The 27911-nt window shown below is 42.6% G+C and overlaps 2 protein-coding genes across 2 annotated transcripts in view; one reads left to right on the forward strand and one right to left on the reverse strand.

Annotated features, from left to right (window-relative positions):
- Window positions 1-5515: 5515 nt before the first annotated feature.
- Window positions 5516-27838, reverse strand: LOC123768814 (mucin-22). Its single transcript, XM_069316358.1, has 7 exons — window positions 27742-27838; window positions 20920-21143; window positions 18519-18651; window positions 15569-17173; window positions 14609-14740; window positions 11252-11377; window positions 5516-10431 (listed from the first exon to the last, which is right to left on the reverse strand). Exons 2-7 carry the CDS (start codon window positions 20998-21000, stop codon window positions 6107-6109), a joined length of 6402 nt encoding a protein of 2133 aa, XP_069172459.1. The 5' UTR covers window positions 21001-21143; window positions 27742-27838; the 3' UTR covers window positions 5516-6106.
- Window positions 27337-27911, forward strand: part of LOC123768679 (carcinine transporter) — a 30028-nt gene continuing 29453 nt past the window's right edge. The window contains exon 1 of the mRNA XM_069316359.1: window positions 27337-27603. Within this exon, the coding sequence (XP_069172460.1) occupies window positions 27592-27603 (12 nt within the window). The 5' untranslated portion in view covers window positions 27337-27591. The remainder of the gene's footprint in view (window positions 27604-27911) is intronic.

Below are 27911 nucleotides of genomic sequence, written 5' to 3' on the forward strand. Positions count from 1 at the left end.
TTCCCCGAGACGCTACGCGTGCTAGAGGCTGTACAAGAATGTAAGAACTCGAATATATAAATAAAAAAATTAAAAAAATTTTGGTGGTTTTATTTATATTTATTGAACAACATATGAGCTCCGTAGCACTTCGAGGTTGTTTATAACTATAATAACCTTCGTTGTGAATTTCCAAAGCGTGAAAACTGTTTATTTATCACTGTTTATTTATCACTAAGCCACTGTGATCGTTGAAAGATATAGAGGTTTCGTATATGGGTGCTTTGACGAATCCTGGCCGCCACGGGACTCAGGAGGGTGCGTTTGGTAGCCTCGTGTTTAGTAAAGGTCAAAGGACCTAAATGTTGCATTTGACTGTGTGATTACTCTGACGACTCTCAGGCTACTGCAATGTTGACTTGAACAAAGGGAAATTATATCTTATTTATTTGACCAGGAAGACACAAGGGAGATTTGTAAAGATGGTTACTATTAATAATGTGGATGAGATTGTGTTCGGGAGATTAGCATTATAAGTCTCCACATTTTGTGTTTTATTTCAACCACTTTCTTACCTGAGTGGAAGTGGCTGCTAGTTTTTGATATGATTTTGCTTGATAGGATCTAATAGAACTCAAATTCACATGTACTCAAGCATTCGTAGTAATGCATTTATGACATATATTTCACTGTCTTCTAAAATATATGACTTGTTAAGCTAATCAGTAAAAGTATATAATTACCGCTATGCAAATGTTTATGCCAAAAACACGTCCTTTGATTTAATCGTGACAAACTTTATGCAATGTTAAACTTGAATGATTTTGATTGAGAAGCTTGTAGGTTTTTCGTATCTTGACTCCCAATATCCTTCTTTTTCTCTCCTCCTCCTTCCTCTCATCTTCTTCCTTTTCCTCATCTTTCTCCTTCCCCTCCACTTTATCCTTCCCCTTCTTTCTCCTTCCCTTCTTCTTTCTCCTCCTCTTTATCCTTCCCTTATTCTTCCTCCATCCCCTTTCTCTTTCTCCTCTATCCTTTCTTCGATTTCCTCCTTCCATTTCTCTTCCTCCTTCGCTTCTCCTCCCCCATCGCCTCCCACACGCCCCCGACCTTGCCTCGCCGACGCCCACAAACGCGGGAGACTCGTGCACGTGTGCAAGGTGAAGATCAACACGAGTCCTGGACGAGCTCCGCGGCCATCAGCGTCATCATGGTCGACTCCGAGTCCTAATGTACTCTCCCCCATGTATTAATGCTCAGGTGTTGTGCTGTATGACATAAGTTAAACCAAACCTATGCCTAAAAGGTACTAGCTAGTACATGTACACAGAGCACTACTTATTATTTCCCAGGAAGTGGCAGCACTATCAAGTATCTCAATTAATACTTCCCAAAACATCACAACTTGACTAAGACAACAACAGAGTTGTAGTAACACACCTGAAGCCTTACACCACTATAATACAACATTTAACACCATGCCACTACACTAAGCAGCGTTAAGCACACCTGCAAGCACCTCACCATCACAGCACACACCACCACAGCACACCAGCACGCATTCCACCACAGCTTACTATATCTTTTCATATCTAGAAATGTCATAAAAAAAAGACATCCAATGGTTATTTTGCCTCAGTAAGTCCCTATATAGATTATGGAATTCAGTTTTGAGCGCAGTGCTAAAAAAATGTACATAAATTCAATTGAACGAGTGTTGAGAAGGAAGACAAGTTGAATGTTAGTCCAAGGAATTAGTAATCCTCCTGAATAGAGATTACAATAGCTTAATTTACATTCTCTCTGAAGAATGAAGTATACAAATGGATGAATGTATATAACAAGGGGGATATTAATAAAGTGCTTAATATACTAAATACACAACAAAAAACGAAAAAATGGATACAAATTGGATAAGTATAGATTCAGAAAAGAGATTCCTAAATAATAGATTCTAAATAGAGTTGTTGATTCATAGAACAAATTACCGTGTAATATAACAGACTTGGGAACGTTGAATTGTTTCAAGCGAAGGTTAGACATATGAATGATTTTGGTTTGACATAACTTGATACTGGTTCGTAAGAGTCAACAAGCTTTCTCCATATTTTCATTATCCTTACATTTTTATGTACGCATGGCCATATAACACCAGCTGGCCCCACACTTTAACAATGCACAGCCCCACATTCCAACAGTGCACAGCCCCACATTCCAACAGTGCACAGCCCCACATTCCAACAGTGCACAGCCCCACATTCCAACAGTGCACAGCCCCACACTCCAACACTGCACAGCCCCACACACTACCACAATAGCCCTTCATGGGCCATGAATATATATTAAAGCATTGCAATTATTTCAACTGATATTTGGTTGGAGCGAAGCTGCACGATCATACCAAACTTAGCGGACAAGCGATCTTTGTCTGTAGCGGTGTTTGTAAGGGAAAAAATTCAAAAGACCTGTGAACGGTATGCATCACGACAGCAAAATCAGGCGAATTATGTTTAGTATTTTGTCGTTTATTTTGTTCTGTAGTGGAGGTTGTTGTCGCTCAAATACTCGAACTCAACCCTCGGGTTTCCCCTGGAGCTTCAGTTTCACACATTGTGAAAAGAATTGGGAGAGAAAAGTTTAACTTCCATGTCAGGAAAGGATCTACATAGAGATATTGAGAGTGTAACCACGTGTGAATAGACACATGGACAAAGTTAGTGTAAACAATAACCTCTTTTGTACAGAGGGTCAACACGTTGGTACAGTGTCAGTACATGGTACAGGGTCAACACCGTGTCCACAGGGGTATCATCACAGGGGTACAGACTCAACACAAGGATACAGTCTACGCAAGGGTACAGAAGGTCAACTCTCAATATGTATAAATATGCATAGCTGATCTCAATATACATAGCTGTTCTCAATATACATATCTGTTCTTATTTACCCGACTCTAAAAGTATAATATATTGTCAATGGGAAATTCTATTACTTCCGGGAATTACATTTAACCTTCGATAAGAATTCCTCCCGGATCGTGCAAATATTTACAGCTATATAATAGAGAGTAGACCAAAAACTCATTAAGCTTTGAGTCTCGAGAAAGATTAATTCCTTAACGATTAACTTTTGGACAGCTTTGTCAAGCATTTCTTGCTTCTTTTTCAGAACACTGTCATTTGAACAGTTTGATATATTTATATTGACAAATACCAGAAGGGGACCCGGCTGCGTGCGGGTCTCTCTGCCTTCCTAACCCACTCCCCCCTCTCTGTCTCTCTCTCTCTCTCCAGATCTCCCCTTCTCTTCCTAATTCCTCACACTCACCCTCTCTCTCTGTCACCACCTTCCAGCCTAACATTTAATATAAGGAAGAATTTTAGTGGAGGGAATGTTTACTTACCACGCTCGGAAATTTATGGAATTTGTAAGAAGAATTTCCATTATTTCCTTTCCAGAAATTTGCCATTTTCTGTAAGAAGGGAAATGAAGCTCGACCACGACCAACCAATGTGTTGCCCGGAACCCAGACCATTTAACCTGCAAAATTTCACGAATCTATAGTGCCCAAGCGTCTGACCGCATACCGTAAACAGACAGACATTCTCACATGGACTGGAAGATAGAGCGACTGCCTCGCTTCTTGCAGGTCGGCGTTCAATCCTCGACCGTCCAAGTAGTTGGGCACCATTCCTTTTCTCAGTCCTATCCTTATCCTTATCCTCCTTCCAAGTTCTATATAGTCGTAATAGCTTAGCACTTTCTCCTGTAAATTACCTTACAGGGATAGACAGATGTGTATATAAAGGCAACTAATTTTCCACCGACTGGGCCTTGATTAAGGTTTAGTTGTGGCGGTGTTGAAACCCGTTTGTTGTTGCTTATCCCTAGATATCACACGCTGTAAATGCACAGGAAATGTCTTTTGTGAGGATATGTAAATCGTATGACCTACAGGCCTGGGGAGACTCCGTATTGAAGCCTTGAGAGCCCGGTCTTCTCCCCACCGGTACTAAGAGTGTTCCTTACCTTTGTATTCGTTGCTCATCCCCAGGGCTGATAGAAGTTCATTCACGTCAATGGTGGGGATGTGTTTAAACAAATTCTATCTCCAGAGACAGGCAGGAAAAAATCCTTCCCAGCCATTAGGAAGCTTATATTATGTCCTTCAAGGGTAAATTTTGCTTGGTGGTTGGTCTTAATTCCTGTTACTCATTGGAGGGTTGTTAAGGCAATCACGAGTGCTTACTGACCCTCCAGCAAGTATACTTTAATCCTGAACATCGTCCAAGATTAAAGTGAACTCTCAGTGTATACCTCTGGGAGAAGCTGGGGTATACCTCTCAGTGTGTAAATTGGAGCAGCAACCTTCTAGTGGTCACGACTGCTGCTTCAGGTGTCTCTAGTTTTTTTTTTGAGAGAGTCGCTGTCCTTGTTTAGTCCTCGATACCAAGCCTCGACCTCGCCCGAACCCTCTCGGCGTTTTGCTCAGCTCACTGGGCTCTGTTATGACGTTAGTTTTGGGGGACTTGGGGAGAACTGATGTTTCAACCTCAATATCCACATCAACGTTGGCCAACTGCTCGTTAATGCAGCTGCCAGTCTTCTTCTTAATGAAAGCAAAACACTTTATACATGTCTCACAATTGCATACGCAAGAAATTTTCTTGAATAGTGTTCGGTCTTTGCCTGTGTTCGAATCGCACTTCTCAATGACAACCCGTCCACGACTCAAGTCCATTACATTCGGAGGTCGACCCCACAGACGCATTCATAAATTTTTACATGCTGTTTATTCAAAACGGGAATTTTCTCAAATATAAATTAATATTATAATATATTAGTATATTGTGCATTTATAAATACCACAACGCTGTAAACAGCCCGTCCTCCAAACAAAGATCCAAAAGTGATTCCATGCACCCGCCAAACCCCCTGTTTATGAATGAAAAGCGGTTTACACACGACTCACAACTGCTGACGTTCGAACATATCCGGAACAAGTGTTTCACTGACGAATTTTGTTCGAATCACAACGCTATAAATGCTTCACCCACGTACTACAAATACAAATAATCGCCAACAGAACCTAAACACCTAACCTAACCTAACCTATGCCTATATATGCACAATATGCTAATATATTATAATATTAATTTATACTTGAGAAAATTCCCGTTTTGAATGAACAGCATATTAAAATTTATGAATGCGTCTGTGGGGTCGACCGCTGGATGTAATGGACTTGAGTCGAGGATGGGTTGGAAAGTTAGACCATGGAAAGAAAGTAGGACCATGCTAAGAAAGTTAGACCATACTAAGAAAGTTAGATCGCACTAATAAATTAATATAATAGGGTTATATATACTTACTACCATACTGCGAATGTTAATTCATACAAGGACAGGTAGATTACACAAAATAGGTTATATAATACTTGTATAAAGTAAAAAAAATTACTTTATTGCATTCCTCATACAACTACTTCTAAAAAAAATTGTTTTGAGATTTGCATATTTTCCTCCATATTTCTTGCTTCAATTCTCCTATTTCGGTTAATACGAAATAAAACTCTCTGCTTAAAATGCACTTTAATAACAACAACAAATATTTTTGCAATACAATTCACAGATAAATAAACAGGTCCCATTTAGATGCCACAGCAGACAAAATAAGATGTATCAAAGCACGCGAAACTCAACCCTAAATAAACCAATCAATGCACAGACAACTTTTTATAGTACTAGAAAATCTACCCCCGAGCACAGGACGAACACGTGTTGTTGGTGATATCTATTGATATCACCAACAGTGGTACCAATAGACACCAGAACACAGCGCAGCCTGAGTGAGGGTCCGGGATCAGAGCCTCAAAGTAGAAAGCACAACACGTGTGGGTAAACGCAAGCTGGAGAGCTCAGTGTACTATATGCATGTCAGTGAAGCTTGATTTACGCTTCTGCTTGTCAGAGTGGGTGCCCAACCCCACTATTGACTGATTGATTGTCTTACAACTATGTAAGCTTGTGTATGGGGGGAGTGCAAGGGTGTGTGTGGGTGAGTGTAAGGTTAATACAAGAAGTAAACACCGACTCAAGACTGGTGGTGGAAGACACCATCTCCTGCATCAGGAAACTGGCAGATCACAACATCTGCACTTATTACCTATACAACCAGAGGGTTTCGAACCACCACCTGGACAAACCAGCTTCGGATTGTTGGTACAGTTAGTGGTACACTTAGCGCTTCCCTGTGCTGAGCTGAAGATGCATGCGTTGGCCGTTGTTGTTTTTGTTGTAGTGGTTGTGGTAGTGGAGGCTTTGGTGGTGGTTGTGGTAGTGGAGGCTTTGGTGGTGGTTGTGGTAGTGGAGGCTTTGGTGGTGGTTGATGTAGAGGTGCTGGTGGATATAGTGGTGGTAGTGGAGGCTTTGGTGGTGGTTGATGTAGAGGTGCTGGTGGATATAGTGGTGGTAGTGGAGGCTTTGGTGGTGGTTGATGTAGTGATTGTAGTGGATATTGTTGTAGTGGATGTACTGGTAGTTGTTGTGGTGGTGGATGTCGTGGTAGCTGTAGTGGTGGTTGTAGCTGCAGTGGTGGTGGTGGTGGCTGCAGTGGTGGTGGTGGTGGCTGCCGTGGTGGTGGTGGTGGCTGCAGTGGTGGTGGTGGTGGCTTCAGTGGTGGTTGTGGTGGCTTCAGTGGTGGTGGTGGTGGCTTCAGTGGTGGTGGTGGTGGCTTCAGTGGTAGTTGTGGTGGCTTCAGTGGTGGTGGTGGTGGCTTCAGTGGTGGTGGTGGTGGTGGCTTCAGTGGTGGTGGCTTCAGTGGTGGTGGTGGTGGCTTCAGTGGTGGTGGTGGTGGCTTCAGTGGTAGTTGTGGTGGCTTCAGTGGTAGTTGTGGTGGCTTCAGTGGTAGTTGTGGTGGCTTCAGTGGTAGTTGTAGTGGCTTCAGTGGTAGTTGTGGTGGCTTCAGTGGTAGTTGTGGTGGCTTCAGTGGAGGTGGTGATGGCTTCAGTGGTAGTTGTGGTGGCTTCAGTGGTAGTTGTGGTGGTTTCAGTGGTGGTGGTGGTGGCTTCAGTGATGGTGGTGGTGGCTTCAGTGGTGGTGGTGGTGGCTTCAGTGGTGGTGGTTGTGGCTTCAGTGGTGGTGGTGGTGGCTTCAGTGGTGGTGGTGGCTTCAGTGGTGGCTTCAGTGGTGGTGGCTTCAGTGGTGGTGGTGGTGGCTTCAGTGGTAGTTGTGGTGGCTTCAGTGGTGGTGGTGGTGGCTTCAGTGGTAGTTGTGGTGGCTTCAGTGGTAGTTGTGCTGGCTTCAGTGGTAGTTGTGGTGGCTTCAGTGGTAGTTGTAGTGGCTTCAGTGGTGGTGGTGGTGGCTTCAGTGGTAGTTGTAGTGGCTTCAGTGGTAGTTGTGGTGGCTTCAGTGGTGGTGGTGGTGGCTTCAGTGGTAGTTGTGGTGGCTTCAGTGGTAGTTGTGGTGGCTTCAGTGGTAGTTGTGGTGGCTTCAGTGGTGGTGGTGGTGGCTTCAGTGGTAGTTGTGGTGGCTTCAGTGGTGGTGGTGGTGGCTTCAGTGGTAGTTGTGGTGGCTTCAGTGGTAGTTGTAGTGGCTTCAGTGGTAGTTGTGTTGGCTTCAGTGGTGGTGGTGGTTGTGGCTTCAGTGGTGGTGGTGGTGGCTTCAGTGGTGGTGGTGGTGGCTTCAGTGGTAGTTGTAGTGGCTTCAGTGGTAGTTGTGGTGGCTTCAGTGGTAGTTGTGGTGGCTTCAGTGGTGGTGGTGGTGGCTTCAGTGGTAGTTGTGGTGGCTTCAGTGGTAGTTGTGGTGGCTTCAGTGGTGGTGGTGGTGGCTTCAGTGGTAGTGGTGGCTTCAGTGGTAGTTGTGGTGGCTTCAGTGGTGGTGGCTTCAGTGGTAGTTGTGGTGGCTTCAGTGGTAGTTGTGGTGGCTTCAGTGGTAGTTGTGGTGGCTTCAGTGGTGGTGGTGGTGGCTTCAGTGGTAGTGGTGGCTTCAGTGGTAGTTGTGGTGGCTTCAGTGGTAGTTGTGGTGGCTTCAGTGGTAGTTGTGGTGGCTTCAGTGGTAGTTGTGGTGGCTTCAGTGGTGGTGGTGGTGGCTTCAGTGGTAGTTGTGGTGGCTTCAGTGGTATTTGTGGTGGCTTCAGTGGTAGTGGTGGCTTCAGTGGTGGTGGTGGTGGCTTCAGTGGTAGTTGTGGTGGCTTCAGTGGTAGTTGTGGTGGATTCAGTGGTAGTGGTGGTGGCTTCAGTGGTGGTGGCTTCAGTGGTAGTGGTGGCTTCAGTAGTTGTGGTGGCTTCAGTGGTAGTTGTGGTGGCTTCAGTGGTAGTTGTGGTGGCTTCAGTGGTGGTGGTGGTGGCTTCAGTGGTAGTTGTGGTGGCTTCAGTGGTGGTGGTGGTGGCTTCAGTGGTAGTTGTGGTGGCTTCAGTGGTGGTGGTGGTGGTAGCTTCAGTGGTGGTGGTGGCTTCAGTGGTAGTTGTGGTGGCTTCAGTGGTGGTGGTGGCTTCATTGGTGGTGGTAATGGCTTCAGTGGTGGTGGTGGCTTCAGTGGTGGTGGTGGATTCAGAGGTGGTGGCTTCAGTGGTGGTGGTGGCCGCAGTGGTGGTGGCTTCAGTGGTGGTGGTGGCTTCAGTGGTAGTTGTAGTGGCTTCAGTGGTGGTGGTGGCTTCAGTGGTAGTTGTAGTGGCTTCAGTGGTGGTGGTGGCTTCAGTGGTAGTGGTGGCTTCTGTGGTGGTGGTGGCTTCAGTGGTGGTGGTGGTGGCTGCAGTGGTAGTGGTGGCTTCAGTGGTAGTGGTGGGTGCAGTGGTGGTGGTGGTGGCTTCAGTGGTAGTGGTGGCTTCAGTGGTGGTGGTGGCTTCAGTGGTGGTGGTGGCTTCAGTGGTGGTGGTGGTTTCAGTGGTAGTGGTGGCTTCAGTGGTGGTGGTGGCTTCAGTGGTGGTGGTGGTGGCTTCAGTGGTGGTGGCTTCTGTGGTGGTAGTGGTGGCTTCAGTGGTGGTGGTGGTGGCTTCAGTGGTGGTGGTGGCTTCAGTGGTGGTGGTGGTGGGTGCAGTGGTGGTGGTGGTGGCTTCAGTGGTGGTGGTGGCTTCAGTGGTGGTGGTGGTGGGTGCAGTGGTGGTGGTGGTGGTGGCTTCAGTGGTGGTGGTGGCTTCAGTGGTGGTGGTGGCTTCAGTGGTGGTGGTGGTGGGTGCAGTGGTGGTGGTGGTGGCTTCAGTGGTGGTGGTGGTGGGTGCAGTGGTGGTGGTGGTGGGTGCAGTGGTGGTGGTGGTGGCTTCAGTGGTGGTGGTGGCTTCAGTGGTGGTGGTGGTGGGTGCAGTGGTGGTGGTGGTGGCTTCAGTGGTGGTGGTGGCTTCAGTGGTGGTGGTGGTGGGTGCAGTGGTGGTGGTGGCTTCAGTGGTGGTGGTGGCTTCAGTGGTGGTGAAAGTAGGTGTTATAATGGTAGTGCTTGTTATGGTTGTTGTGGTAGAAGGTGTTGTGTTGGTTGTGGATGAAGGGAATGTTGTGATTATAGTGGTAGGCACTGTGATTGTGGTAGTGGTGGTGCTTACGGTGGTTGCTGTGGTGGTAGTTATATTAGTAAGTGTTGTTGTTATAGTTGTAGTTGTGGTGATAGTTGTGTTAGTTGTGTTAGAGGACGCTATGACTACAATATTGTCTGACTTAGTGATTGTTGTTAGGGTAGTTACTGTGGTGTTAGACCTTGTGGGGGTTGACTTATTGGTTGCAATTCTAGAAGTTATGGTTGTGGTTGATATTATGGTTGTAATTGCCGTAGTAGATATTGTGGTAGGCTCTGTTGCTGAAGTCATATTTGTTGTTGTAGTTGTGGTGTCAGATGGTGGTGGAATGTTAGCTGCTGGGGTGGTAGGTGGTTCTAGGGTGGCAGGTGGTGGTAGAATGTTAGTTGCTGGGGTGGCAGGTGGTGGTAGAATGTTAGTTGCTGGGGTGGCAGGTGGTGGTAGGGTGGAAGGTGGTGGTGCAATGTTAGCTGCTGGGGTGGCAGGTGGTGGTGGAATGTTAGCTGCTGGGGTGGTAGGTGGTTCTAGGGTGGCAGGTGGTGGTGGAATGTTAGCTGCTGGGGTGGCAGGTGGTGGTGGAATGTTAGGTAATGCTGGAGTGGTTGGTGGTGCAAGATTGTTGGGTGAAGCGGTGGTTGTTGTGGTAGGATATAGAACTTGGAAGCTGGTGAAAAAAATTAATAGAGTGGTAGAAGGCGATTTGGTTGCAGGATAAATTATGTTGGTTGGTGTAGTGGTTGGAGTGTTTGTGGTGACCGGTATGGTGACTGGTGTGGTGACTGGTGTGGTGGCTGGTGTGGTGACTGGTGTGGTGGCTGGTACATATTCCACAGCTGTGGTGATTTTGGTGCTTGATGTCCAAGATGATGACATGGTGATAGTGGCGTTGGGTCTCCAAGATGTTGTATTAAATGACGTCTTAGTGGTTATTGTGGTTATTTTAACCAGTGCTGCAATTGTCAAAACAAAAATAATTGCATTAATTTTATTTTAATAATTCTTATTCATTTACCTGCAAATGACGTATGAAATAAAATAATTATTTTAGGAATAGCGGAATCCAAATAAATATATCCGTATGTTGGTACAGACATGAAGTCAAAATAAATAAATAAATAATTATATATATATATATATATATATATATATATATATATATATATATATATATATATATATATATATATATATATATATAGAGAGAGAGAGAGAGAGAGAGAGAGAGAGAGAGAGAGAGAGAGAGAGAGAGAGAGAGAGAGAGAGAGAGAGAGAGAGAGAGAGAGAGAGAGAGAGAGCTGCCTCGAATGGGCCATCGTTAGCTTCCGTTATTTTTATGTTCTTATCGTAATTGTAATATTAATATAATCATTCAGAATACACATAACATACTGTGTTATCATCAGTGGGAGATTTACGTTTTCAACTATCACCAGAAGCAGAGGAAGACGACACAGCCTCACAACAAGGAGTCAAGCAGCGTTACTCATCACCTGAGACTACTACTGATATATCTTATCACTCAGCAAAATAAATACCAAGGCATTTAGATAGTGAGGAACTGACCATTGTTTAAAGACTATTTAGGGGGTATAAAGACCTGAATGGGGAACAAGAAGTATGGTATCCTCACAGAGCAACAAGACGCTCAATGGTCTGATCGGGTAGCAAGTGGCCCCGTGACCTGAAAGGGCAAGAAGATGACCCGTAGCCAGAAGAGGGAAGAAGACCCCTGTGAGGCCTCAAGGGGCTACAACACCTGTTGACACTCACGGTGAAGAACGGCGCAACATCTGCAGGAACTGCCCACACATCCTTTCTTGATCTCATGTTCATGACTCGAGCACTGGGCCTTGCACTTCCCTCCCTTCCTCAGGCACTTCTTCTTGGCACTGCAGCCTGTAGAAGAACAAGAGTTATGTACATAGCTGCTAAGGTGCCTGACAGCTAAGTGGACAGCGTTCCGGATTCGTAGTCCTGAGGTTCCGGGTTCGAGCTGCTTTCTGGGGTGGAGGCCTGGTCGAGGACCGTGCCGCGGGGACGCTAAGCCCGGAAATCATCTCAAGATAACCTAAGTGCCATCTACAGAAGCAATGCTTTATATTTATACATATAAAGAATAATTATAATGGTCAGTGTTAGGCAATTTCTGTTTACACGTCGGAATATAAATTGTATTTGAGAATATATGAACAAGTTCATTATATAGAATATCCATAATTTATTTTAAATTAAGGCAATGATAAATGTACATTCATCTATGTATAAAAATACTGAATGATTGATTAATTGAATATATGGATAGACAACAGTTTAAGGGATGTCATTATTCATTTATTCAATATTTGCAATATTATTCTGTGTTATAGCCTCGTGAGTACCTCTAAATACTGTCTTATTCTGCTAGAGAACATCGTGCACTGACAACAGAGAACATCGTGCACTAACAACAGAGAACATTGTGCACTAACAACAGAGAACATTGTGCACTAACAACAGAGAACATTGTGCACTAACAACAGAGAACATTGTGCTCTAACAACAGAGAACATTGTGCACTAACAACAGAGAACATTGTGCACTAACAACAGAGAACATCGTACACTGACAACAGAGAACATCGTGCACTAACAACAGAGAACATCGTGTACTAGCAACAGAGAACGGGTGAACAACAGGGAACCCGCCGTCCCCCGCCTGATAACTCAGTGTCGTGGCCCCGTTGGGAAACTATATCTTCCACGAGAACAAGATAGAAATATATACAACGGGAGCTGAAAGCCCAACATACCTGAGTATACGCACTGAGCGTATACTGCAGTCCTGGGATATGTTCAGTAAGAAAGTATACTTGCTACGTGGTTAGTAATCAATTGTGGTGGCCTTAATAACCCTTAGAGGTTGATAGGTCTTAAGCTCAACACCAAAACAATCTCTATATAGATATTGAATTAATACACCAAGGATGCAACATGTTTTGTTTTCATTTTATATTGGCTATGTTTCTGCAATATTTAGATCCTGACCCATTTAAGTTTTGCATAACAAATTATCAGAAAGCAGTCATTCTCTTCACTGTACGGTGGAGTGCTCAAGGCGTCCGAATTCTATCAGATAACATAAGCAAACTCTACGAGTGTCCAGTTAGTGACCTCATCTCCGTGTCCCGAGATGCAACACGTGCAATATTTGCCTTTGTAACCTCGCCTCAACTTGCTGTGTTCGTCACTACACGACCTCCTGCTGGAGCCACCAGCGGTCCAGCGTTTCTTGCTCGTTGTGCAGTGTTGGAGTACAACAGAAAATGGAAATACGTTCCACAACTCTCACAAAAGTAAGACACAATGGTATACCTCGAGAGGTGGACGCAGCTTCGTGGTGTATATACACTTAGAGTTTACTATATTTCCGGACCATGTTCAGTACTAAAGTATTCTTTCTGGCTGGGCAGTAGGACATTATTGTGGCCTTAATAACACTGGAGAGTTTGACAGGCCTTAAGCCCAACATCAAACTAAACAGGAAGATCAAATACCTTTCACATCTCTCCCAAGGAACTTTATTTCTATATATATAGATTTTTGTTAAACAATATATGCTTTCATTAGTGTAAATTCTATATTTTGATTATTTGAGAATCATTCATCAACAGCTGTGAAGCTGATACAAAATTCCTATATATAAACCTTTTAAAGAAAACGGAGTCTGTGTCTCATAAAATGCGTTATTAGTTTTCTCTTCTTATTGTGGACACAGACACACAAAAATAGACACACATTCACATGGAAACAAAAACACACATATGTGTGACATTCTCATCACGCTCCATTAAACCATAATAAACGTGTATCTAAAATTAAGAAGTCCGGGAAAGCACAAAGACAAGAGTTGGATCCTGTTGGTGTTTGGATACATTAATTAAATTAAATTAGATGTATCCAGTGTTAGATCAATTAACACTGGATACATCATTATGTTTAGGATGTGCTTTTCTTTGTAGAGATGTGTAATGTATTTTCAATGTATACATTTTACTGTTGCTAATGTGAGGAAAAACGTGACAAACAGACGTCAGACCTCACGTCATTTCATCGCGTGACATGTCCAGAAATACAAGAGCTCGACGGTGTAATACAAGAGCTCGACGGTGTAATACAAGAGCTCGACGGTATAATACAAGAGCTCGACGGTATAATACAAGAGCTCGACGGTATAATACAAGAGCTCGACGGTGTAATACAAGAGCTCGACGGTATAATACAAGAGCTCGACGGTATAATACAAGAGCTCGACGGTATAATACAAGAGCTCGACGGTGTAATACAAGAGCTCGACGGTATAATACAAGAGCTCGACGGTGTAATACAAGAGCTCGACGGTATAATACAAGAGCTCAATTGACATGAACCATAGGAACGAAACAGTGATGCTCAATTATCACTCTAAGAAATCTTTCCAAATTGATACATTGTTGAAGGTTCATCAGTTCGAACTTGAAGATTATAGAATGGCTCGGAAACTAATCAGAAGAGGTGGATGTGTTCATGAAGATACGTTGCATTTGCATTAGGAAATTGTGTTTTGTTTGATATCATAAGGAATAGATTACGAGGGTCTGTTGCTTGTTTAAGTCAGGTCATCGGACACATGATCTGGCTGCCAAAGAATAGGAGATTTAGCACCACAAGTAAATTATATTCTTTGGGGCATTTTTGTAACACAAATATTTGTAAGTCAAAGCAAAAGTAACTTTAAAACAAAATTCAACTGCAAACCCTTATTTTAATTTTGCCTAACGCAACAACTTTGCCATTCAAGGAGGTGATATGTATTTGTTTAAATTCATTTTGGTGTTTTCTGAACATGCCAGATATTAGTTTACATTTTGAGAACATATCCTCCCAGTAATGCTCCCATTTAGTGTTAGAGTGTCGATTAAGTTCATTAGTGACCAGGAGTCACTACATTCATAATTTAAATATGATAAAATAATGTAATTAAAGTCCTGAAAGACAGTCAAAAATTTTTTTGATTTTGGATGATTGTTTTATGTGCTTAAGAGTCACAATATTATTCACATTATTCCAATTCTTTCTCATATGATATTCGCAGTACAGACGTCGGGCTCACCTTTCTCAACCTTCTTGATGCAACATTTGCAATGCTTGCCTTTGCAGCCTTTCTTTAGCTCACGCTCCTCCTTCCTACACGACTTCTTGCAGGAGCCACGAGCGGTCTTGCATTTCTTCTTCGCTTTACAACCTGGAGAAAATATCTCGTCATTAACGTAACTGTCAAATTAACTTTAAGAAGAAAATGAATTATTGTAATAGCTTTCAGCAAAGAACTAAGATGTTTTTTCGTTGTTTTAGCAAGTAAAAATCTGAGGCAGGTTTAAGTCATGTTTTCTCGAAGCAGTGATGACCTTGAACTCTGCCTCCGACCTATCACATGCTGTTTCTGGTATCGCTACGATACACAATTATAATTGTCTGAAAAGTAGCTACGGTACACAGTTGAAATAGTCGCTAGAATGCACCACATTCTACAGTAACGGCAATATTATGTTTAAATTGAGTACTGTCGTTACTGTAGTGTTGCAATTGTGCATTGTAGCGACTATTTCAACTGTGCACTGCAGCTACTTTTCAGACAATTATAATTGTGTATCGTAGCTACTATGGAAACTATTTCAATGGTCTTCACAGCAGCTACAACACACAATTGTAATGGTCTCTAAGATAGTAACAACCCCACGCAAGTCTCCCATAACCGTTGCAATAGCCACACATCCTATGTAGAATCACACCACCAATTCATATCTCTCAATCTACAGCAGAGACATCAAACTGATCTTCAGCAGGTACTGAGAACCACTGTTCTGGTTTCTATAACATGACACATTTCTCACTGTCCTTATGACAGCAAAAAAAAAATGCTCCAATAGTCTCGGGTCTTTTTGACAATTACAAAGCTCAGTTTCCAATGCCGACACATCAGTTAAAACACAAACAATTATTTCTACAACATCGGTAAACAAAAAACATTCTGTACTTAGTCTTTATAGTAGCAACAACATGAAGTACTCACCCTTCTGGCAACACTGACAAGGCGGGCAGGAACCGAATTGAAAGGATTTGATTTTATCTCTGCATTTCTTGCCCTTTGTTACACAGCTTCCTCCGTGCTTCTTGCAAGCAGCTCTTGCTTGCACCTTGCAGTCCCCACCGTTACTGGACCCGTGGTGTTCCGAAGACCCTTGGTGCCCGTGGTGTTCTGAAGATCCTTGGTGCCCGTGGTGTTCTGAAGATCCTTGGTGCCCGTGGTGTTCTGAAGATCCTTGGTGCCCGTGGTGTTCTGAAGACCCTTGGTGCCCGTGGTGTTTCGACGACCCTTGGTGCCCGTGGTGTTTCGACGACCCTTGGTGCCCGTGGTGTTTCGACGACCCTTGGTGCCCGTGGTGTTTCGACGACCCTTGGTGCCCGTGGTGTTTCGACGACCCTTGGTGCCCGTGGTGTTTCGAAGACCATTGGTTCCCGCGATGGTTCGAAGACCCTTGGTTCCCGCGATGGTTCGAAGACCCTTGGTTCCCGCGATGGTTCGAAGACCCTTGGTGCCCGCGATGGTTCGAAGACCCTTGGTTCCCGCGATGGTTCGAAGACCCTTGGTTCCCGCGATGGTTCGAAGACCTTTGGTTCCCGCGATGGTTCGAAGACCTTTGGTTCCCGCGGTGTTTCGAAGACCCTTGGTGCCCGCGATGGTTCGAAGACCCTTGGTGCCCGCGATGGTTCGAAGACCCTTGGTTCCCTCCTCCGTTCTTCTTGAATGAGTTGGTTTTCTTTCTTCCTTTCTTCTTTCCACGGCGCGAAATCCTTTTAGGGTTCTTTCCTTGGGAATAATTGTCCTTGACGCTCAGTTGTCTCCTGTTGATGCTGCCGCCATGGGACGTACTGCTACCCTTGTCACTGTCTTTTTCCTTTCTCTTGCGTGTTTTTCTGTCTCTTTTAACATTGCTTTTACTAATTTTTCCCGGAATTATCTTTTTGCTGTTTTTCTTTCCTTTTCTGATATTATTGTTAATCTTAATTTTCCTATTTTCTTTAAATTTCTTACCTTCATTGTTCATTTTTTTTATTTCTCTCTTCCTATTTTCACCACGACTTTTATCCTTCATTTTATGTTTATCTCTTTTCGCTTTAACAAATTTGTTTTCTTTCGCGTTTACATTTTTATCGCGATTAACGTCTTTACCTCTCTTTCCTATTTTTATCTCACCTTTTCCTATTTTTATTTTCTCATTCGCAATTCCATTTCGCCTCTTACCTTTCCTTCTCTGTTTCATTATTTTGTTCTTCCCATTGCCCATTTTCTTTTCGTGTCTCTTCCATATGCCTATTTTATGTTCACCTCTCTTTCCATTAATTATTTTCTTTTTGTTTCTCTGCCAATTACCCATTTTAATTTTGTCTTTCTTCCCATTAATAATTTTCTTTTTGTGTTTCTTTCCGCTAACGATTTTCTTTTCGTTACTCTTCCAATTACTCAATTTCTTTTGCTTTTTCTTCCTTTTACTCGCTGTCCTTCCGTCACGTCCTGTCCCCGTAGGGAGGAAGGCAACACGACCGACGTCACTGGCCCGTCCATCACCACCTCCCGTCTCCCTCTTGCTCTTCGAGTCCTCCTGTCTACCTGCGTCTGTATTGATAATAGTAAAGATCTGTCTTAATACAGTGTTTATACTCGAACACTTGACCTCCTCAGAGCATTAGGATAACCGTCCTACGATCTTAAAATTTTTATGGATAAGAAAATGCTGTTTCATAAATAGCTGCCATGATGAGAATACAACCCATGAGGATGAGGATGATTTACTGGAACTCATACACACTCATGTACAATCTGTAATCATGTTTCCTGCTGATATAGATCTTGATATCTACATACCAACTCTGTGAGTGAAGTTAACTGCACCTCTTTTGACACATGTTGTGGTATACATAATAGTGAGAATATGTAGGACTGTAATAATAAATATATTATAATCCCAGGTATAACGTGTCCCTAGAACTATAGATATTCAAGGCTTGAAACCTCTCTTGTAGGCTATTAAAAAAAGCTGTGAATATTCTTCACGATTCATATTATATAATTAACTCTGAAACGCCTATTTTTCTTTGTAGATGCTTCTGCTCATTGCTATTTTCCATGGCACTTTTCAATCGAAAATTAGGGGTACTTTGCATAGTTAATACACATCCCAAGCAAAGCATATTTGTTGATATGGTTGAAACTATATTGTAATTAATTACTGCAAGTATTATATATGTGAATTATGTGTCAAACGGAATAAGAATTCATTGTATTGATTTTCAATAAGTCTGCATATTTGTGTAAATACACGTGTCTCAGGTCGTTCAGATTTTACTTTAAATATTGCATTATAAGTACGCAAAAGTATTTGTTAGTGTTCCTGCACGTGTGAGTGACAGTACAGCTCCCGAAATGTGTGATTTACGAGCCCCTGTCATGTGTATGTGTATATATATAAATATATATGTGTGTGTGTGTGTGTGTGTGTGTGTGCGCGCGCGAGAGAGAGAGACAGACTCGTAAATCAGAAATACAAGTGTTGTCTTGAATATCACACACAACGGAAATGTAAATATGAACACGTGTGTGTATTCACCTTTGTGTTGTGTTAATTTCAACTACTTTCAAAGACTTCCTCGCATCCATCCTCACGCTGTAAAAGTGTTTACTATCATCTCTATCAGACTAACTGATTCCTAATATTTTCCTCAAAATTCACTCCTTTACCCATAGCTGCAAGTCCCATTGTATATGTCTGGATTTTCCCGTGCTTGTACAAGTACATCGAGGTTAATGAGTTAGGCCTTTCTTAAGTGTCGGTGGTGGCATACAATTACTCACTTCCCTCTTTGTAACAAATCTAGTTTTTGTATATTGAGTTTAACTCTAGGGTGCTGTTGCAGTAGAGACTAGGGTGTTGTAGCAGACGTCAAGGAGCGAGAAGACTCACCCTGGCAGCAGAGGACACTGGGGTGAGGACAGTCGTTGAAGTGGTTTAGAGGAGAGTGACAATCTGAGGTGTTCAGGAGACACACTCCTCCAGCAGCGAGACACCTCACGTCCTCAGCTACTCTCTGCGACTCCTGCAATACAACCAGGCACAACCAGCCTAATTATATTTGACCCAAGCACAACCATCCTTGTTTCGTCTCACCCAACTACTCTGTCTCGTCAAAGCACAACAATCTTCGCAATTTCTCACTCATATTAAACTACTGACTGCTTTTCCAGTGATAGAATAATACTTTTTTTCTCTTGATACGGCATTTAAACCACTTTTTACTCTGTGAGACATTCCGAATTCTTAATAACACGTATTCCAAATTCAGATTTTTATTCAGGTAAAAGTACATACATAGATGCAGAGTTACAAACATAATGTTGGATTTAAAGATAGAGTTAGTACATATAATACCTAAAGTCACTAATACGCATAGCGTCTCGGGCAATACCCTTGATTAGTTTCATCATGAACACCTGTAAACGATTTACTGATAAGTTATCGCACTGTTTGTTGACTTTAATAAAAGCTCATCAAAGGAAGCGAAAATCATCAGGTGCTTTTACGGAAAAAATTACCAATGTGTGTTAAAGGATTGCTTTTATTATTCATTGTAATTTTAGAACGCTTTTAACGATGGTAATCTACACGTTTGTCTCAATAAGAAATGGAATCAAACTAAGAGGTATGTCGGTCGCCTGTTACTTGATGATGATGATGATGATGATGATGATGATGATAATGATGATGATGATGATGAGCCACGTTATGTTGGTTGTTGCTTAGACAATACTGAGACTATTGCTTTGTTATTCTATGAGGAGAGAAAGAGAAAGAGCTGGAGAGAGAGAGAGAGAGAGAGAGAGAGAGAGAGAGAGAGAGAGAGAGAGAGAGAGAGAGAGAGAGAGAGAGAGAGAGAGAGAGAGAGAGAGAGCTGGGGAGCTGAGGGCGAAATGGTGAGGGGTAAGAAGGGGGGAGAGACGGGAGAGGAGGGAGATGTAGTGGGAGAGGAGAGGAGATCAGGGAGGGGAGGCGGGGAGAAAGTTGATGAGGGTTGGAAAATTAAGGTTATAGATTGTGAAAAAGGGTAGAAAGGGTGAGAGGGGTGCGGGGCACGAGATGAGAAGAAGGATAAGGAAAGTGTGATGAGAAAAGGAAGTGAGGGGGAGTGAGAGATTTTTTTCAGTGATATTCCTGCGCGGGTCCTAAGCCTCTGGCTAGCCCACTAAGTATTCACCTAGTTGTGCTTGCCGGGGTTGAGCTCTGGCTCTTTCGGCCCGCCTCTCAACTGTCAATCAATTAACTTTTTGTTTCACACACACACACCTATCAATGAAGGGGAACTGCCTACCTGTAAAGCTTCGAGAAAGAGACCTGGGAGTGGATGTGACACCTAATCTAACTCCTGAGGCACATATAAATAGGATAACGACAGCGGCGTACTCTACACTGGCGAAAATTAGAACTTCATTCAGAAACCTAAGTGAGGAGGCTTTTAGGGCGCTTTACACTGCCTACGTGAGACCAGTCTTAGAGTATGCTGCGCCATCATGGAGCCCCCACCTGAAGAAACACATAAGGAAATTGGAAAAGGTTCAGAGGTTTGCGACGAGGTTTGTCCCAGAGTTACGAGGGATGGGATATGAAGAGCGTCTGAAGGAACTGAACCTTACGACACTAGAGAAAAGAAGGGAGAGAGGAGATATGATAGGAACATATAAAATACTCAGAGGAATTGGCAAAAGTGGAAATAGATGAAATGTTCACACGTAATAATAACAGAACGAGGGGACATGGATGGAAACTGGAAACTCAGATGAGTCACAGAGATGTTAGGAAGTTTTCTTTTAGCGTGAGAGTAGTGGAAAAATGGAATGCACTTGGGGAACAGGTTGTGGAAGCAAACTCTATTCATAATTTTAAAATTAGGTATGATAGGGAAATGGGACAGGAGTCATTGCTGTAAACAACCGATGGCTGGAAAGGCGGGAGTCAATGCTCGATCCTGCAAGCACAAATAGGTGAGTACCATTAGGTGAGTATACACACACACACACACACAGGTCACAGCCCATAACAGTTGTCTAACTTCCAGGTACCTATTTACTGCTAGGTAACAGGTGCATCAGGATAAAAAAAAACTCTGCCCATTTGTTTCTGCCATCGCCGGGATCGATCCCCAGGCAATAGAACTACGAATCCGGGGCGTTGACAACTCAGCCACAGGCCCCTGTGGGGCCTGTGGCTGAGTGTTAATCGGAGAGATACCCAGTCTCAGCCTGGTGCCCAATCTAGTTAAAAATAAATATATAAATTTCGAAATACACAACAGAAATTTGATTCTACTTGCCTGCTGCAGATTTCCGTCTTCGGTGTTGAAGGACGTAACGTCCAAGACCCACGCGAAGATCAGCCAAGCCGGCGCCTTCATGACTGACGGAGCTGTGACTGCTCTTTAGTTTATAACTGCTGTCCGGGCGTTTGTGTCAGCCACCGTCACTGGCAGAACCCTCCATCCGCCGGCGTTGTCTCCAAATGACGGCACTACTGGAGTTTCTCAAGCTATCTGCAATGCTGGACCCCTTCAGTCAGTCACTGGCTCTGTATAAGCCCTCCAACCACCGCTATTATTTTTTTTTATTTTTTTTTATTTTTATTTATGCATATACAAGAATGTACATAAGAAATGTGAGGATACAAATATGGTAATTACAGTCTTGTAAAGCCACTAGCACGCGCAGCGTTTCGGGCAGAAGCTTTTGTAGTAACCCTCCAACTATTGTACCTGTCGGAGCTCTCCGTAACAAACGACAGAGCACACGATCTCTATAGATGAAAAAAGTCAGCTGCGCCGTAGGTGACGCAGCCAACGGTGCGCAGCCTCTACAGTTGTGAGGATGCGCGGACCTCACAAGAAGGAACATAACAAATGCCCCAATGATCAGTTTCTCACTTCCATGACAGGTGTACTGTGTGACATCGAATCTTCTGTGAATTAATACTAATATTTATGGGTTTTCGTTATGCGTCAGTACACTTAAACTCTCATAAAAATATTTACACGTCTACACTCTCCCATCATCACATTAAACAAGCATATTATGCAAAAACAAATGAAAGGAACTATCACAACAACAATTCGTTCGAGGTAATGATGACTGGATGAGATTGTTTCCATTATGCAATATATTTAGTTAGACCACTCAAGACTCGTCAGCTTGAGAAAAGTCTGTATTGTATCTAAACATCAATAAGTATTCATTATTTTTACGGTTGATTGTATTCTCAACAAATTTTAATGAAGCCTAGTGCTTTATCCTGATAGTTACCTTACCATTAAGATTTGTATAGCAAGGGTTGTTTTTTACCTAAACTCATCAATCCTTCAAAAAGATTATAAAAGTCTGAGGTTTTTGTTTCTGGAGTACCTAGGAATATTAATATTTTTGTGTAGTAAGAATGTCTGTTCCTTCATAAGCAACTCCATTCCTTTCCTGCCACGCCAACCCGTCCTCGACTCAAACCCATTACATCCAGCGGTCGATCCCACGGACGCATTCATAAATTTTTACATGCTGTTCATTCAAAATGGGAATTTTTTCATATATAACTTAATATTATAATACATTAGCATATTGTGCATATATAGGCATAGGTTAGGTTAGGTCAGGTGTTTAGGTTCTGTTGGCGATTATTTGTATTTGTAGTACGTGGGTGAAGTATTTATAGCGTTGAGGTTCGAACAAAATTCATCAGTGAAACACTTGTTCCGGAAGTTTTCGAACGAAATCAGTTGTGAGTCGTGTGTAAACCGTTTTTCATTCATAAACAGGGGGTTTGGCGGGTGTATGGAATCACTTTTGGGTCTTTGTTTGGAGGACGGGCTGGCGTCTGTAGGGTCGACCGCTGGATGTAATGGACTCGAGTCGAGGATGGGTTGGATCCTGGGTTCGATACCTTGGCGAGACAGAAATTGTTGGGCATGTTTTCTTTCACTTAATGCCTCAGCTCTCCTAACAGTAAAAAGGTACCCAGGAGTTAAGCAACTGTTGTGACGTTGCATCCTTTGCATCCTGGGAAGGTTAGTAGTTCGACCTTGGGCTACCTCGATACAAGCCTGATGAACATATATGCACAGGCTTTCTATCTCCGACAATGGAAATTAATGATTGATGCCCGAAACGCTTTGCGTAATAGTGGCTTTAGGCATTGTATGTACTAGCCCTATCTATAAATCCATCACTCTTTGTAAAATCTCTTGTATGTATGTACCTTACCTAAATAAATATTTGATTTGATTTGATTATTTAAAGTCCTGAAGAACATTTAGGATTTCACATATACACTAGTTATACATAGAATATCCACAAGAAAACTTGTGTTGCAATTCGTAGAAAATGTTGAAACTGTTTTATGAAAATAGGGATGACTTTAGAAATTTACTTCTAAGACTGCAACAGGTCGCTGCAGTCATGTATACATGTGTGTGTGTATATATGTATGTATATGTATGTATATATGTATGTATGTGTATTTTGTATATGTATGTGTATAAAGTATATGTGGAAGCTGATCAGAATTACATTTCCCTTTTGTAAATGCACATTAATGACACTATGTAAAAGACACATCGAACACTTTATGTAGGGCATACGTAAATCTGTGTATCTATGCATTTACGTATGTAGGTTAGCTTAGCATTTTAAAAGCACTACAATCACCTTCTGTGGTTGATTGTTCAATAAATCCCTGAACTATATGTTTAACAAATCTCTCACCCTGTCCTTGGATGACAGAAGAAAATGTATATATGCTGGTTAGCATTGTAAATGTGGCCACGTCTGTGATAAAAAAATAATAATAAAACAATCTGCAGCATGTACTCTCTTGTATTCACCTAGTTGTGCTTGCGGTTGTTCAGTTTTGGCTATTTTGTCCCGCCTCTCAACTGTCAATCAACTGGTGTACAGATTCTTGAGTCAATTGGGCTCTATCAAATCTACATTTGAAACTGTATGGAATCTGCTTCCACCACATCACTGTCTAATGCATTCCATGTTTACATGTACTCATCTAGTTGTGCTTGCGGAGGGTTGAGCTTTGGCTCTTTGGTCCCGCCTCATTTTGGTCATGACATTCATCTGTTCGTTGGTGTTGATTTAGGGGCCGCGAAGACAGTGATGGCATATCTGCCCCGACATTACTTCGAAGAGTAAAACGCGAAACCTTACAGCATCTACGTATATTAATGTTAATATACTACGTTAATATACGCGATGCTGTACAGTTACAGCATCGCGTATATTAACATCGCCTGTAGGCGGAACCAAACGTGCCTTGCGGTGAATAAGTACACTGATAGATGAGAAAATCAATAGAATCTGATGAGGATTCGATCAATAAGCGCTGTGACTGTTTTCTGTTCTTCAGGTACTTATCCAGTTCAGTGTTATCCCAGATTGCTTCACCATCTGGTATACCAGCTTTTTTATAAGAAACAGCTTAAAATGGTTTTGATAATCTACGAAAATGTAGTTTATCCTGCCATATTTTCAAGTATTTTAGTTGACCTGTTAGAGAACTCTAATATGACGCTTGTCAGGCATAACTAACTTTCTAAATCACTGCTGCCTTTTCACTACAAAATGTATCCTCTCCATATGCTCTATTATTCTCGACCCGAATAATTTCTCCAGCACTTACTACAGAACACTTGTATTGGTACACGTCTCCAATTTAGCTCCTCCTGTCTGTCGCCCTTTTGAATACTGGGATTTCGTTTGCCTTCTCGAGAAATCATGGAGATTTCCTGTGTTTTTTGTATGAGTGTGTGTGTGCTCACCTATTTGTGCCTGCAGGATCAAGCTCTAGCTCTTGGACCCCGATTTTCTGTGAGTATCTGTGTGTGTTTCGATTCTTGAAAACTTTTAACCAAATGAGATACTTATGTTTATCTCTCTTTTGCATGTTGGTACAGTAGACATGATATTCCTTTGAACACAATGAAGGAAAAATACAAATTACGAGGCTTACCGTACCCTAGTGCAGCAGACACTGATGTGACGGGTCGCGTCTCGGTGCTGGGACAGGTCGTGTCTGCTGCCACTATATCACTCATACTATTTTCACTTATAAATGATAGGACATAGAAATCGATCAAGTCTCTTCTTTTCTTTTAATCTTTTGCCTTTCTCTCGCCTACCTAGCTTTTCTTTGTCAGAGACTTGGCATTAAACTAATATACGTTTTTCAAGGAGGGCACGCTGCCCCCGGCTGGTGGAATGTAAACACACAACTTCTTAAATCCATACTGTACCACCTAAGATAGATTCTACGTAAAGCTACTGTGCACTAAGTTTAAGTAACATTTTCTTTCCGTCGGTTATCACTTCACTTGTTATTCACTGACAGTCACTCATAGCATGCCTGAGGTTAGTTATTCCCTCTTGACACTAAACTGAAAATCTCGTTCTCCTAGGCACCTGTGTTCCCTCTCGCTTGCTAGCATGTGTGTGTGTACTTACTCATGCAGGTGTTTGAAAGTGTACGACGACATGCTATTCAGCAATTACCATTATCAGATGCAGTTGTGCCCTGTTTAGGAGGATTGAACTCCCGGCCACGTGTAGTTATTCATTCTTTTACAAATCCCTCACTATTCTTCAATCCTTGACTTCATCACATTGGTGTACACAGCGAAAGTAGCAATTACGTTACTTGATATTAGGATATATCCCATTGCACGCTACTACCAACTGTCATGCTACACAAGAGACATATGACAACGCAATCACTGGAACCATTATAGCAGAGTAAACATTGGAAGGATTATGACAACACAGCAGTGGAAGCATTATATCGCTGAGCGAGAATGTATAATGTTGAACAACATTACAAGTCAATGTCCTCTACATGGACAACCTATCATCTTTCACCGTGGTTACCAAAATAATAACTTTCCCATTACATGTACTGTATTTAATATTATTGGTATGTCTGAATATCATATATATCAGGGACATTAATCATCGTATAGATTAGTCTTCTACTAGAGTCAAGCTCAACAGGGTCTTCTTTCCCCGCTGTTTAATGCAGGTCCGTTCCCCTGCCTATGGAGTTGCTAGATAGCCTTTCCTGCCTGCACTCTTCACAGACGCCGTCTTGTCGAACCTGCTCCCAGACTCAACATGAACCTTTGTCGTGGCGTTGTTGGAGTTGATTCTTCCCCTTTAATAGTAATAAATGCTCTAGCCTCTATCCCAAGCCTCTAGCTTGGCTCTTTCCTTTCCGTCTCTTATTTTGCTTGATTTCTCTCCTCGCCATTTGGCCTCCTGTGGTTTCTTTATTATTTTATCTTCCAATTGTTCTTATTTATACCTTATTCCTGTTCCTTCCCTTATTTCTACTTTCCTATGTAGGCCTTAGCTTTATTCTCACTCTCCTACTTTCTATCTTGCTCTTACTTTAAATTGCTTGTCTATACCACTCTTGTTCCATTACACAACTTGATAATAGTCCTGGAAGAGCCAAAACGTTGTCGGCGGAACTGCCGAACTTGGTACTTTCATATAAACTTTAGTACTAAGCGTTAATAATTTGGTACTTCATAATTTTCCTAGTTTAATAAAAAAATTAAGATGTAAAATTAAAAAAAACATTAGATTACCACAAAATTATTTTATTAATTTTCCTAATTCTCATTCATACGTTTCATTGTATGAATGCCAGTGATACTTGTTACGTGAAGCTATTAGTATTAACCACGTCCGGTCCTAGACGAGAACTTCTGTTACGCAAGAAAGAATAAGAAGAAACAGATTTAGAAGAAAGAAGACTCAAGAATGAAAACACCACCACCAGTTTGGTGGTAGATGGGATGCCATCATACCTCACGTTACCACAAAGCCTCTTTGCCGCAGGCGGCCAGCTACGAACCAGGGGCCAGATTCATGAAAGCACTTACGAACGTGTACATCTTTTCTCAATCTTTGACGGCTTTGGTTACATTTATTAAACAGTTTACAAGCATGAAAACTTCCCAATCAACTGTTGTTATTGTTATAAACAGCCTCTTGGTGCTTCGGAGCTCATTAACTGTTTAATAATTGTAAACAAAGTCGTCAAAGATTGAGAAAATATGTGCAGGTTCGAAAGTGCTTGTGTAACTGCTTCGTGAATCTGGCCCCAGGTGATATCTTCACGACGTTTCACCCGCACCCCATGCGTCTTATAGCAGGCCTGGAATATGTGACCCAGGGTCCCTGGTCTCCGACAAGCATCGCAGAGACCAGAAGCCCCTGAATGCCCCTGGATGGCATAACCAGACAGTCACCACCTAGAAAGAAGCACCGCCTCAGCTGCTCTTGCCTGACCTGACTCAACGCCCAGTCAGTTGTGGGGGTTGTTCAAGCATCAACTCTCGCCCTGACACTTTCTACAACTTCAACGCTTCCTCTCACCGACTTATCTTCAACTGTACCCACGTCAAAACTCCCCCAATGGGCATCTTGTACTGTATCTTATTGTATTGTATGGAGGACAGAAGAAAATGTATATATGCTGGTTAGCATTGTAACTGTGTGGACACGTCTGTGGTAGAAAATAATAATGATAATAATAAAATGTATTGTATTGCCGTGTTAATGTCAACACCAATGAGGGCAATCACGCTGCCACAGAGTGACCAGTCGTGGACGCACGGTGTTAAGAAGTGGTTTGTTGGTTGTGAAGGGGGGGGGGTCGTTGTGATATTTTAAACACCCATCATAAGGAGTCAGAAACGATGTCAAAACTGTGATAGTGATTCGTGCTGGTTGGTGGCGGGTCTTACGATGAAAAATGAAAAATAATTTGTTGCAAGTATGAATACAGTGTGATAAAATAATGCTCGGCAAACTATTTTGCGAATGGATCGTTAAAAGCTCCTCCATGAAGTGCTAAAATGACTTGCTACATTCGCCAAGTGGAAACCATCTTAATGAAGTTCTCAGTCCGTCTGTTGTATTACCTCTCTGAATTATAGATGAAACAACAGGTAGGTAAAAAGTATAGATTCTGGCGTGTAATGATGGTAGTCTACTGGCGTGTTAGAATGTTAAGGAGGGGGGGTAGAAATAGCCTAAGCTACTCTATCCCTTTGAGATGTAGTTCTTTCTTGTCTCAATAAACATACTTGAACTTGAATGTTAGGGAGGCGCGCCAGTACACACCGAGGCTGGTCTCCGTGTTGTCGGGAACACCGCCGCCGGAACACTCACGTCCAACGTACCGCGTCCCTCCGACGGTAACAAAGGCGGGAAAAGACAGCGGGTTAGCGCAGGTGTTAACACGGTAGTTGAAGAA

The sequence above is a fragment of the Procambarus clarkii genome, chromosome 83 (assembly GCF_040958095.1).
Source record: "Procambarus clarkii isolate CNS0578487 chromosome 83, FALCON_Pclarkii_2.0, whole genome shotgun sequence".
Classification (NCBI taxonomy): Eukaryota; Metazoa; Arthropoda; class Malacostraca; order Decapoda; family Cambaridae; genus Procambarus; species Procambarus clarkii.

What these genes read in the sequence shown, in the direction of transcription:
- LOC123768814 (XM_069316358.1), bottom strand. Translation starts at nt 21,000, where the DNA reads ATGAAGGCGCCGGCTTGGCTGATCTTCGCGTGGGTCTTGGACGTTACG. An exon ending in CAGTGTCCTCTGCTGCCAGG is followed by an intron (nt 17,174 to 18,518) that starts GTGAGTCTTCTC and finishes TTATCAATACAG; the next exon opens with ACGCAGGTAGACAGGAGGAC. An exon ending in TTGTCAGTGTTGCCAGAAGG is followed by an intron (nt 14,741 to 15,568) that starts GTGAGTACTTCA and finishes TATTTTCTCCAG; the next exon opens with GTTGTAAAGCGAAGAAGAAA.